General features: G+C 38.9%; 1 protein-coding gene across 4 annotated transcripts in view; it reads left to right on the top strand.

Annotated features, from left to right (window-relative positions):
* Positions 1 to 9,176, top strand: part of LOC102260611 (chromosome unknown open reading frame, human C18orf25) — a 76,804-nt gene extending 67,628 nt beyond the window's left edge. For all 4 annotated transcript variants that reach the window (XM_005865745.2, XM_005865744.2, XM_005865747.2 and 1 more), the window contains one exon: positions 5,752 to 9,176. In XM_005865745.2, the coding sequence (XP_005865807.1) occupies positions 5,752 to 5,941 (190 nt within the window). In that variant the 3' untranslated portion in view covers positions 5,942 to 9,176. The remainder of the gene's footprint in view (positions 1 to 5,751) is intronic.
* Positions 9,177 to 12,995: the final 3,819 nt, after the last annotated feature.

The following is a 12,995-nucleotide window of genomic DNA, read 5'->3' as shown; positions in this document are numbered from 1 at the left end:
AAAAAGCTACAAGGCAGTCAATTGTGAAAATATTTTATGAAGTTTGGCATTTTTAAAAGAGGTCAGCAAACTAGCCCAATGGCCAAATCTGGCCTGCTGCCTGTTTTTATACGGACCTTGAGCTAAGAATGGTTTTTATATTTCTAAATGGTTGGGGGGGAAATCAAAAGAAGAATGTTTTGTGAGATGTGAAAATTCTATGAAATTCAAATAAAATGTATTCATGAATTAAGTTTTATTGGGACAGAGCCATGCTTGTTCATTTACATATTATTTATGGGTGTTTTTTTTGCAACCAGTGGCAGAGTTCAGAAGTTTCAGCAGATACCTTATAGCCCTCAAAAGCCTAAGATATTTACCATGTAGCCCTTTGCAGAAAAAATTTACTGACTCTTGCTTTACGATAAGAATTGGTTGCAGCCCTCAGAGGTATTCTTGGGGAACATTTAACACACGTAGATATAAGACAAAAATTTAGACTTTGGGAAATCTGTATTCTATATAGCAAACAACTTTTCTCCTATGTTATAAAGTTAAGTTGTGGTTTCCTGATTTCCGCAATATCTACATTGCCTTGTCCTTAGATCTGATTTTACTCTTTGGTTAGCAATAAAACATTTACCAGCATTTCTTCTGTTATAAAAGGTGAATTTAGAAGTGGAGAGTGGGGCAAAATACGCATGGCGCAGAAATTTAGGGTGCCTTTTTCTAATGAAAACTGATTTTACTCAGAGCATTTTTCAGTTAAACAATTGAGACTTTAGGAATACAGAGTTAAGTCATAGTTTAAAGTGCCATCTCTCAAAAGGGCCAGTTGTTTTTACTAGAACTAGTATTTTCCTAGCATTTCATTCTCTATCTTTATTTATGCCATAGATATTCCTGCATAGCTGTTTGCTTTTCCTTTTTTTTTTTTTTAATTAAATCTTTATTGTTCAGGTTACATTTGTTCCTCTTTTTTTCCCCCCCTGTTCCCAGAGGCTCTGCTTCTCAGAACCCCCGGAACCGCTGCAAACCTCGGAGGGAAAGCTGCCTTCCAACTGATGCCAGACACTCCCGCTTCTCCCGTTTGGGTCCGAGTCCCCAGCGATTCGCCCGTATCTGGAGCTCAGAGTCTGAGACTCCCCCCTGACCGAAAACGACAACCGCGCTCTCAGCCACCAGCCCGCTTTGCGCGCGCACCTCCGCACCTGAGTTTTTTCCACACTGCGCCTCCTCTGAGCCTCGGTGTGCTGTTATTTTTCCTTCTAGTTGAAGAGTCTCTCCTCAGCCAGCCTTCCTGCGGTTCTGGGTGATGTCCGTTCCGTCTTTTAGTTGTATTTTTGAAGTGGTTGTTTGCGGCAGCAGTCTGCGGTGTTTACCTATGCCGCCATCTTGGTCTCTCCATCTGCTTTTCCTTTTTTAATGGTTATTTTCCCTATTCTCATGGGAAGGAATTTTCATTCTTAAGCTTTTCTTTATCTCATATTTTTTCCTCTTTTTTCTGCGTGTTCTAAAACTCTTTTCCTTTTTTCTTCTATTTTTTTGTTTATTCCCTTCAAGCTGACTTATCTATTAGATGAGGAAGTAGAACTCCTGACTTATTCCTTTACTTCAGCATGTGTCTGCTGTTAGTTCATTTTACCATTGTTCCTTATAATATAGAAGACATTTTTCTTTTAAGCCCCATGTCAGGATCTTTCTAGAATATTACAGTATTTTTTTTACTTCAGATTCCCTCCTATAAAACTTACTGTGCCTATTGACAGATTGATGTCGGTAAATTATCTTCATTTGTGCCAGGAACACATTATCCATTCACCAACTTCTTCTTGAGTTACATTTCAAATTTTAATTCACTGTTATTATTCATGTGTTCCTACTGAAGTAGGAAAGAGTAGATAGTGACCTATGTTGTTTATCTAATCTCTTATTCTGCTGAGACATATCACTTGGTCCAGTTCTCTAGTAACTCCTCCCACATCTCCCTTCTTGACTGTCTCCTTATGCCTAAAATGTTGTAGAGTGAGCCATCTTTCTTTTCAGCTTCTTTGTTCAACTGTTCTTCCATCATGAAAATTTTTGCTTCTTTTTCTACCAATATTATTGCTATCTGGAGTTAAAATTATCATAGTTCTGTTAAAACTTGGAAATGTGAATTCTAAGTCCCTCATCACCTCCAACATACACACAGATGATCTCTAGTACACCCTCTTCTAAACTTGTTAGGTCTTTTATCCAGATTGTCATTTTATTCTATAGATAATGTTTGTTTTACTTTAGTTCTGACTTTAGCTACATTTTAAATGACATGCTATAATATTACTTTCAAGGACTTTTTCTTACAGGATCTGAAGTGTAAAGATGTGTTTTATTCTGACTCTTTGGTTTGAATCCTGGGGAAATCATATCTTAGAGGTGGCAATTCCATTCTGAAATCTCAGTGGTTATATTGTCTGAACAATGGAATGTAGAGTTAACAGATCCTGTTGGGGCTGTCTTTTGTTTTGGTCTTTGGTTACAGACTGAGTGGAGTCTCACTGACTCTTCTGTCTTTCTGAAAAAATTTCAGCAGTTTCTTTAGAAAAGAAGCCTGATAAGCTTTTAAACATTGAGATTAAGTAGCTGAGAAGCAGGTGGGGGAGAGGCTTTCCTGGTTGCTTCAGAATTGCCCCTGTGGCCGCCTGTATCTCATCTGGAATTTATTTCTTTTACAGGTCTAGGGTTGCAGTTATGAAGTATTGATGGGCTTCTGGCAGGGTTATCGCTTGGAAAAAGGTTTTAGGTTTTGATCAACATCTTTTTGTTCTAATTTGCTTTGCATGCACAGATGTTTTGTTTGAATTTAGTCATCCTTTTCTTACTTTTTCTTACGATATTCTACCTTGTTGTGGGCTTTCTGAGAGGTTTTTTAAAACACGGACTTGGTCCTTGAGTTTTCTTTGGAATTGTGGTTCTGGATTGCTTTGGGTGCCATTTTTCCATATTTGGAAGCATTTTGTTTGACCTTTGTACCTAGTAATTCTAGTTGTGATGTGCTTAAAAAAAACAAAAAACAAAAAAAACCAGTTGCTTTTCTTTTCTTGCATGTTAACATCTTTCCTGCTCTTTTCCTTTCGATTTTGATATGTTCACTTCTGTGTTTCTTCTAATCATAGACTAGAAAGCATGCTTTCTGAACTAATAATTGAATGCATATTTTATGGCTGCTTTGTATTGCTGTGAAGAACCCCTGACCTAAATGTTGTAATTTCCAGGTGTTTATTGTTGGACAGTCCACTTTCACAAGATGTTCTTTGCCAGTGAGAGACTTTTCCAACACCTCTAGTTCTGTGCCACTTCATTTTGCCAGCAGTTTTAATTTATGACCCCTATGCCAATATTTTTCTTGGTTCTTGGTCCCTTTTCCTTCTTTTCTTCTACCAGCCTCATTGGTAATTTCCCTAGGAAATTAAATCCTTATAGCACAGATCTTCCTGTCATGGAACTGTGTTGGAACAGTTCCTTCGGTACCTATTCTCTGAAGCCTTTGTGATAATCAGACCCTTACCTCATGCACTGTGTAGTCTTTGGTTCTGTGGTCATTGGTACCAATGTTTGTTCATCCCTCAGCAAAAGAATAAATGTGAGAAGCGTTTTGCATTTTAGACTGGTTGCTTCCTAGAACCCAATTGCTAACATCCTAAAAAATCAAGGGAGACAGACAAGTATTTTCCTAAAGCCACAGGATTCATTTCATCCTCAATTAGGAAAAATAAGTAGGAGTATTATCTAAGAGGTCACCTTCAGGCTCTATAAATGACAGCAAGAATGATTAATTTTTAATGTCATTGCTGTTTTTGTTTGTTTGCTTTTTAGAATATAAGTTAACTGTATCAAAAGCTGACCATCAGAGCCTGCCCCCTTTCTGTGTTCTTTTTGTTTTTTTGTTTTTTTGTTTGTTTTGTTCTCTTCTACTGTAAAGTCTGTCCTTTATTGGTTTTTTTAGTGTATGAAGAGCAGGAGATTATTCTATCAAAAGTTATTGTTTATGCCCTGGCTGGTGTTGCTCAGTGGATAGAGTGTCAGCCCACGCATACTGAAGGGTCTCAGATTTGAATCCCCGTCAAGGGTACATACCTGGGTAGCAGGTTTGATGCCTGGCTTGGAGCATGTGCCGGAAGCAAACAATCGATGTCTTCTTCTTCTTCTTTCTTCTCCTTTCTTCCTCCTCCTCCTCCTCCTCCTCTTCCTCCTCCTCTTCCTCTTCTCCCTCCCTCCCTCTCCCTCCCCCTCTCCCCTCCCTCTCTCCCCCTCTCCCCCTTCCCTTCTGCTCTCTCTAAAAGTCAATGGAAAAAAATATCCTCAGGTGAGGGTTAACAACAACAAAAAGTTTTTGTTTACAAAGGCCCCCCCCCCGCCAAAGTAAGGCCTAAGCATTTTCTTGGTTATATGACTAGGTACTGTTTTATACCTATTGCCAGTCATATGCAGATGTGAGAAAGCCTGTATCTGCACTAGAATTGGGATTGGACCAATTAAAAAATAGCTGAGTATGCTCTCACCCCATGCCTTTCATAATGTAGAAAAAAAGAATGTGTGATAATACATGAAAATCTGTGCTTTATGTTAGTTGCCTTACAGTATTTTGAGCCTCTCACATTTTTCTTTATAGGGCATCTCTTTAGGGCTTATAACAATTGGGTTCTATTTCCTCCTGAAATAATGATGATAAATTGAGCTTTCCTGCTTTCCTCTCATTTGAGTCAAAACTTACTCAGTGGTTTAAACTGGAACCTTACAGTCCTATCATTTGACCAGAATGTGAAATGATTTGTCAGTACTTCTGAAACAATTTTCTTCCAGTGAACTCTTAGGTTTCATCAGCAAGAGGCAGTTCTGTTCCTCTGATGGAGTACTTTTAGAGAATCTAAACTGAGTACTTGTTACTTTTAGAGAATCTAAACTGAGTATTTGTTACTTACACTGCACTAAAGCATAAGAAGTTCTGATGAAAGAGCCAGGTGTTTCTGTTGTCACCTTCAGAACGAGGGAAATTGATCCTTTATAGACTTTTAGAAATTTAATCCTTAAAGGGATATTACTATTACTGTCTTTGAAGGTGTTATTACCAAATATGGCACAGAACTTATTTTAAGAACAAGTTTCACTTATATTTCTGTTTTATTTGTTCAGACTAAGATTATTTGGGCATATTAATTTTGTTCTGGATTTATATGGTGCCCTGTCCTGAAGATCCAAAGGTTTAAATGAGTTCAGAGAAATATATCCATTGTCACTAACAGACCTACACATAACTCAGGAGTTGTTTTTTTAAAAATATTTTTTATTGATTTCAGAGAAGAAGGGAGAGGGAGAGAGAGATAGAAACATCAATGATGAGAGAGAATCATTGATCAGCTGCCTCCTGCATGCCCCCCACTTGGGATCGAGCCTGCAACCTGGGCATGTGCCCTCACCGGGAATCAAACCGTGACCTCCTCGTTCATAGGTCGACGTTCAACCACTGAGCCATGCTGGCCAGGCAACTCAGGAGTTTTGAATGAGACAAAACTCCTGGCTTTTTTAGGCTAAATTGAGGTGGGGGGGGGGCGGGGGGAGACAGATGGACAGACATGGAGGGAGGGAAGAAAAGGGATATTGGTTGTGGGTTTCATGATCTTGCATAGTAGATCTTAGTAAAAGTATTGATCAGTACGAGTGAAGCTGTATTGCCTTCTATCTTTCCAGTAGTACGGTTAGCCATGCTTTTTCTCTTCATCTCAATTGTAGGTGTGTCCATCCTCGAGGAGGTGTGATTCAGAGTGTTTCTTCATGGAAGCATGGCTCGGGCACACCGTATGTTAGCAGCCGGCAGACACAGTCATGGACTGCTGTGACTCCCCAGCAGACCTGGGCTTCACCTGCAGAAGTTGTTGACCTTACCTTGGATGAGGATAGCAGACGTAAATACCTACTGTAATACAATGTCACTGTGTTCCTCCGCACTGTTCCCTTCCACTCCCTCCTCCTCCTCTTTGCGACATGGAAGTTCATTGTCATAGCTTCAGCCTCAGAAGCTGTTTGTGGCATTTGTATAATCAAAAATCATGGAAAGTTGCTCCCCTCCTTTTTCTTTTTTCTTTTTTTGTAAATCAAAAGAAGTCAGGAAAATAACGTAATCACAGAGAAAAAGAATTTCTTCTTTCCCTCAGTAGGAATATGAGAATGATGAATTTATTAGACAACTTCATTTTACTTGGTGACTTTTTTCTTAGGAAACTCTGCCCTCCTTTTAATTACCAGGTGAAATGAATTTCAGTGTTTGAATCTTGTATTTATTTTTCTGTGTAATAAAATTAATATCTAGACTTGACCTCTGTCAGCCCACCCATTGGCACTCCCACCTTAGGGCATTTGCACACATATTAGTTAGGTCCTTATTGGCACCTAGTAGGGCATGTGCATTTGAAACCTGTCCTTAGAAATAGAAGACAGAGTATTATTTTCTTTAAGCTTAAATCTTCTAACTTCTTTCCTGACTTAGCTCCTGGCTGACTTCCCACAACACAAATAATTGACATGTCCCTTTGTGTTTATAAATACTGCTAAGATGACTTAATTTGTCTCTTTGTTTGCAATAATTCATAACTCTTTGGAAAATGTCTCCTTTTGTGGCCGAGGCATTTCGGATAGATACCCACCACAAGGTTTTTTGGGCATATGAAGAGAGTACTGAGAGATCAGTAGGAAAAATCTCTCGCCCTGAACTTTTTCCTGGTTTATTCAAATAACGGGCAAACATAGAAACCTGTTACTACTTAGGTAGAATATAGAGTTGTGTGGCTTCTAAGGCTTTGGGCACTTGCAAATCTGAGAGGAAAGTGTCTTTTTTCATAGCTGGTCTCTCTATAAAGGATGTACAACAGCTGTTCAAACTTGAGCTGAAATTGACCTGATTCTGTATTTGGGTATTTTTCTCCAATACCTTCTAAAATTAGAAAAACCAAAATACACCATAAGAAATCAGATGCAAAGCACATTAATGGCACTGTAGGTTTTACAGTATCTAAAAGGTATGGCAAAGAATAGGAGCTTCAGGGAATTCAGGAAATACCAGTGTTGGAGTTTGTGGCATTAGTTACTACCTTTTTCCTCTGACATGTTGCAGTTACTAGTGCAATTAGTTTACAAACAATACCTAGAGTTAAAACACTATGTACTGTGCACAAGGAGGAATGAAGTAATATTGGCTTAGAAAACCTCCTTTTGTTTCTCCACAGTTTTTGTTGGCCTTTGGGGGGGTGGTTTGGTTCCATTTTTACCATATAATATTGCTAAAGCCCTTTGCCTCCCTCCCCAAATACCTTGCTGGCTCTTCCTTATCATAAGAGCATGAGAACTACTGTTTCTTAGTTTCATTCAGTGGACACTTATTTAGTAAGTGCCTGTTTCACATAAGGCACTTGCAGGTCGGGTGCTGTGGGGCCGCTGAGATAAATGAGACACCCCGTGTGTGCATGCACCTGAAGACCCCACCGGCGTGGCTTCACCTGCCTGGCCTTTTCTTCTATGTTTTGAAAGACTCAATTGTTTCTTTACCCTTCTTCCTGCTGCTTTACTTCCATACACCTCTTCCCTGGGAGTGTATTTAAGCATGTGTTCTTTGAGCTTCTCTGATGTCTCATTTGATCTGGCCTCTGTTCTTCATCAAGTTTTTATTTTTCTGTCATTCTACTCCTAATAGATCAAGCCTTTTAAAAGATCACTAACTTCCAGTTTTAGCACCTCATATCTCCAGTCTCTCACATGGCTACAGTTCTAGACAAAAACCAAAGACCCAGAGGCCAGAGTGAAATAGGACCTTCTGCAGATTCACTTCACATTATACTTTAGGATTAATTTATTAAATTTTACTGTTACACGTTGTTTGTGACTTGAATTAAAATGCTAGACAAAGCAGAAATGTACAGTTTCTGGTCTGTGTGTTCCAGGAAAATAATTGGAAAAGAATAGAATGGATTATTTGACTTGAAGTTTTTGCAGCTTATTTTGTCCCCAATATCAGGGCAGAGCTCCGTTTTAAAGAATGTTTTGCAGTACATACCCATGTTAATATGTTTGTCCAGTTCTGTACAGCAGGTGATTTCCCATGACATATTTTCTTTAGCTCCCAATAGTCATCCTCTAAAGAGAATTATTTTATTGTGCTGTGTGCACTGTAGATTGGGAGCAGAGTGAAGTTGTAACCAAGCTCTTTTCTGGCCTTTGCTTTTATAGCAGGTTGCACTTTGCCTTCACCTGTGCCTCTTCCAGCTCCCGGCCTCCTGAGTTGATGCACCAGAACAGAGATTTAGAAATTAAGATGCAAAAAAGGAGAGGAGAAGGGATGGTAGAGACAGTCATCCTTTCCTCCTACTAGTTTGGAACTTTCCCACCTATTAACTATAGAGAGTCTATGCTTCAACTCCTCTTTCATTGCCAGATCCAGTAGAGCAGGGATGTAGTTTCTGGCAAGATATTAATGACAAAATTCTGTGGTAAACAACTCCTGTGACATTTGAAATTTCTTGTAAGGTGATCTTTTTTAACCAAAATTTTGCATTTGGTAGCATAAATACTTCTTTATGCTTCATAGAACATTGTCCATTCAAAATAATATATCTGCTAAATGGTGCACTTGGGTCACAGATGGTTTATGGCACTAATTTGGTTAAGTCTCCTCTCCACCCAATTTGAAACCACAGAGCAGTAACCAGCTATTTATTACATCATCACGACTGCCTGTAACATGTAATTGCTGCTCACTGTAGTTGTCCTTTCATTTTGTTGGAAGGAGCCAGACTGAATGGACTCCATTATCCTTTACAATTGAGCATCCCATAACTGTTTTTATTATTATCAGTTGTGAATATGAACTGTCTGATTTGCTAATTTAGTCAATTGTTCATTGTTACTTTGAGCAGATTAGCACCATAGGTAACTTCAAAATGAATGTGTTGCCTGCTTTTTTGTACTGTGTCACAAAGTTTTTGAAAAAGCTGGGGACACAATTTTGTCTTTTAGTTTAACTTTTTTTTTTAAAGGCAAAGAGCCCTAATCCCTGTTTTCCAGTATGTGTATGATGTGACTTCCATGTATATATAAAAATGATTGCACCCTAACCAAACTTCCTCAGATTGTGCACTGTTTGTTTAAAATAATCACATATTTTAGTCCAATGCTGTTGTATTTTTCATTTTATTTAAAACACTATGTACCTATTCTTTAACAAACTTTAAAGGGTAGTAATCTTTAAAAAAAGTCACTGGATAACTAGGAAATATTCTTTTGTTGTTGTTTTGTTTTTGTTTTTTTAAAAAGAGTACAAAGGTCATTGAAGCCTTTTGCTCCTCTTACCGTGAAAATGAAATGTTAGCCATTGTATGGCTAGGAATCAATGCACTTGGTGGTTAACAGATCTGCTGTTGCTGGAGTGTGAGTGTGGACTTGATGCAGTGACGACAAATCATTGCTTAGAATTATGTTTTAAAATGTGCAACTCTAGTTTTTAAAACAATTTGGTTCTTTACATTCATTATTTAGTTTTTGTTTCCATTTAGTATTTAATGGTCTTTGGAGAAAAAAAATAATAAAACAGAGTGTTATATATATATTTTTTGGTGCAAGATAAGATTTTCTGTTTTTTTGAAATAAGTCTGTAGCATAAAGGTTAAACTATTTTAAGACAAAAATAAAATAGAGTGTATTTAAACAATGATAATTTCTAAGGATTTTTTTTTCTATATGCTTCAGTTAATTAGGTGGTGCCTAGAGCAGCTCCCTAATTAGCTTTTGGATGTGAAAGTGGATTATATTTTGTCAACAGAGTTTACTGTTATAAGATACCTGATTTTTCCAAGTAATAACTGTATCCTGCTTCCAAAATGTTTTGCAAGTGGCCTTTGGTATGTTAGATGTAGATAAAAATAGCTTTGCATTAGCTTTCCTGTTCTCCCCGCCCTCCACCTCCCATGAGATTTCAAAGAGGGTTGAAGACTCCCCAGTGCTAGGCACCTTTGTTCCTGGGAATAAAATTCAGCTGACAGTTACTTCCCAGAGGCCAGAGCACCAGGGGTAAGACACGGTTACTGCATCCACTTTGCAGGTGCTTGAACATTGAAGCAAATACAGGGTGTTTCAGAAAGAGCCTACATAAATTTTCTGCACTAATTTGGTTCTATTTTCAGATTTTTTATTTGGTTATCAAAATTATAGGAACTACCATATTAACATCTGGTTGCTTTTGTAATTTCACGTAAAGGAGAATGAGGAACCAGGGAGAGTGAGGCCTATATTTATTAAGACATACACTCCTGTATCTCTTAGTGTTGCTAAGAATTTTTAGTTCTACTTACACTAGAACAAGATCTGTTAGCAAATAGGAAATGTTTTTAGTTCTTCTATACTATTTTGTATTTCCGACGTAGATATTTTAGTGCCGTGAGACTCCTTTACGCAGGCTTGAGAAGACAATACTTAAAGTCTTGCTTTTTAACCCTTTTGCCCTGGGATGCTGTGCTTTTGAAGGTTAGACAAGGCATGAGTAAAATAATCAGTGGGTAGTATTTAATCTCATTCTGGCTTCCTCCTCCTATCTTTGCTGCCTTTTGGCCTTGCCTTCCCTTATTTGTATGTTTGTCACAGTAGTTGACAGCTATTTATAACTTCAGTCTAAATAGAGAAAAATTACAGGTAAATCTTTATCAAATATGTAAATATCTCTTCAGTTCCAATTTTGCAATCAAAGTGAATTTTTTCTACGTTTTGTTTTAACCATGTTACTGATCTATGAAGGAGCAATCTTAGGAGGTATGATTTTCTTCACTTGCTCGACTCCATGTTTGGGAGCACCCTGATGCACAGAATTGAAGAAGTCCTGGGCCGCCGTGGAGCTTTGACTGGGAGAATCCGCCGGAGGAAAAGCAGACAGTAGTAAATACTGGAAGGAGCAATGTGCTCAGTAAAGAAATGCATGTGATGATCACAAACCTTGTAGAGATGCAGAGAAGCACCCATTGGCTCAACAGAGGTGGTGGGACTGTTGGCTCAGTTCAGCTGCCACGCTGTAGGTGGTGTGCCTTCTAGCTGGAGATGGGTTTAGGCAGCAGGGATCTCTTTCTGCCAGGCCTCAAGATCCCATTTGGTGGTGGGGGGATGTGAGTAAAGGATGAGTGTACCTGTTGGCAGAGAAGTCAAACCTCAGAAGGAAGATGTGGCAGCAGCAGCTGGTATGATCTCCAGATCCTGGCCTGCTGGTTGAGGGCACCCCTTGGTTGTAAATTATATCGACCCAGCTAATTATTCTTTGGTGAAGGAAGCTGTTCGGAACCAGCCTTTTCCTTTGTGATTTGGTAATTGACATCTCAGAGCAGCCATTTGTTTCCTTCCTGTGATTGCTTCTTCCTAAGCATGGGAAGGTGAAGTGTAGTGGACTCTTGAGCCCTCACTCTTGTGACTGAGTCTAAAGCAGGTCTGACATCAGGATGGATCTTGGCACCTGCAGCGTGAGGGGGATCAGACCCAGAGAGTGGGGTTACTAATGTATAAAAAGCCCAAACCAGGGAACGGGAGGCTCCAGAAAGGCCATCTGCCCCCTGACAGATTTGATTTCCATGCCTATAAAATGAAGAATTTCTTCTCTGACACTGAAAGGTAGGGCTGTGGATAGGATATAATTGCCTAGGAGATAATTCATTGTTCTGCAGAGCCATCGGGCTTTTTAGGCAGGAATTTGGGAGAATTGGCTTATTCCAAAAAGCTGTTCAGAGGACTACAGTTCTATCCTCTCACTTAAGCTTTTGGAAGGCATTGTGTGACTAACGCTCACAGAACTTTGAATTTCTGCAAACTCTTTATTTTCAACGTTTTAAAAGAATGTTTATTTCAAAATTTCCACATGGGGACAAATGGTACAGATTGTTAGCCTAATTGTGCAGATTGGAAGACTGAGAACAGAAGAACAGCTTATTCAGATTTATATAGCTAGACTTTACAAGAGAAGATTTTTTCCCTTGAGATTCAAATTAGGGCTTTTTAACTTTAAGAAAAACAAAACCTCTTTACCTGGCTTTTCTTCTTTCCCTGCTGATTCTACTCACACTGGCCTGAAAACAAAGTGTTCCTGAGAAGGTAATGTTTGATTGGCTCCCCTTTCTCTTCGGCAGTTGCAGATTTAAACACCAGAACCACACACCTGAGTAAGCGTTCCAGTTCAAGCTCTGGAATAGCCATGGAAAATTTTCTGTAGGTAGATCCATTTCTTGTAGTATATGGAAAAAGAAAATATAGATGGCCAGTAAACATAGGACTGGTGCTCAGGCTCATGGAAATGCATACTTTCATGACAGGATGCCATTTCACATAGGCAGAATCAGATAGGAGTACATTTAAATCCACCAAGGAGGCAGAACAGTGACAATTTGCTTGTCTTTTTTTGAGCATAATTTGCTACAACTATTTTGGGAAAGAGTGGAATTGTTTAGTGTATACTTCAAGCTATGGACTGAATGTTTGTCATCATCCCCCCCCCCCCCAATTTATATGTTAAAAAGCCCTACTCCCCAATGGAGGTGGGGTCTGGGAGGTAGTTATATTTAGGTGAGATCATAAGGGTGAAGCCCCCATGATGGGATTAGTGCTCTTACAAGAAGAGGAGAGTTTTTTTTTCTTTCTTTCTTTTTTTTTTTTTTTTTTTTTTTTGAGGAAAGTCTTAATGGGAAGACAAAGTAAGAAGGCCTGTAAGACAGAAAGAGGACTTTCACCTGAATCCAACCATGCTTAGCACCCTGATCTCTGGCTTCCAGCCTCTAGAACTGAGAAAAAAATATGTCTGTTGCTTAAACCACCCATTCTATAGTGTTTTGTTATGGCAACCCAAGCTAAGACACTCCATGACCCAGCAGTTCCACTCCTTGGAATGATACTCTTGAGCAGCTTTTAAACTGTGATGGTAGCCTATACAGAGAAGTCATGAAATCAATTCAGTGTCTGTAAAC

Source organism: Myotis brandtii, unplaced genomic scaffold (genome assembly GCF_000412655.1).
Source record: "Myotis brandtii unplaced genomic scaffold, ASM41265v1 scaffold212, whole genome shotgun sequence".
Taxonomy (NCBI): domain Eukaryota; kingdom Metazoa; phylum Chordata; class Mammalia; order Chiroptera; family Vespertilionidae; genus Myotis; species Myotis brandtii.
This window is presented reverse-complemented; position numbering and strand designations above follow the sequence as displayed.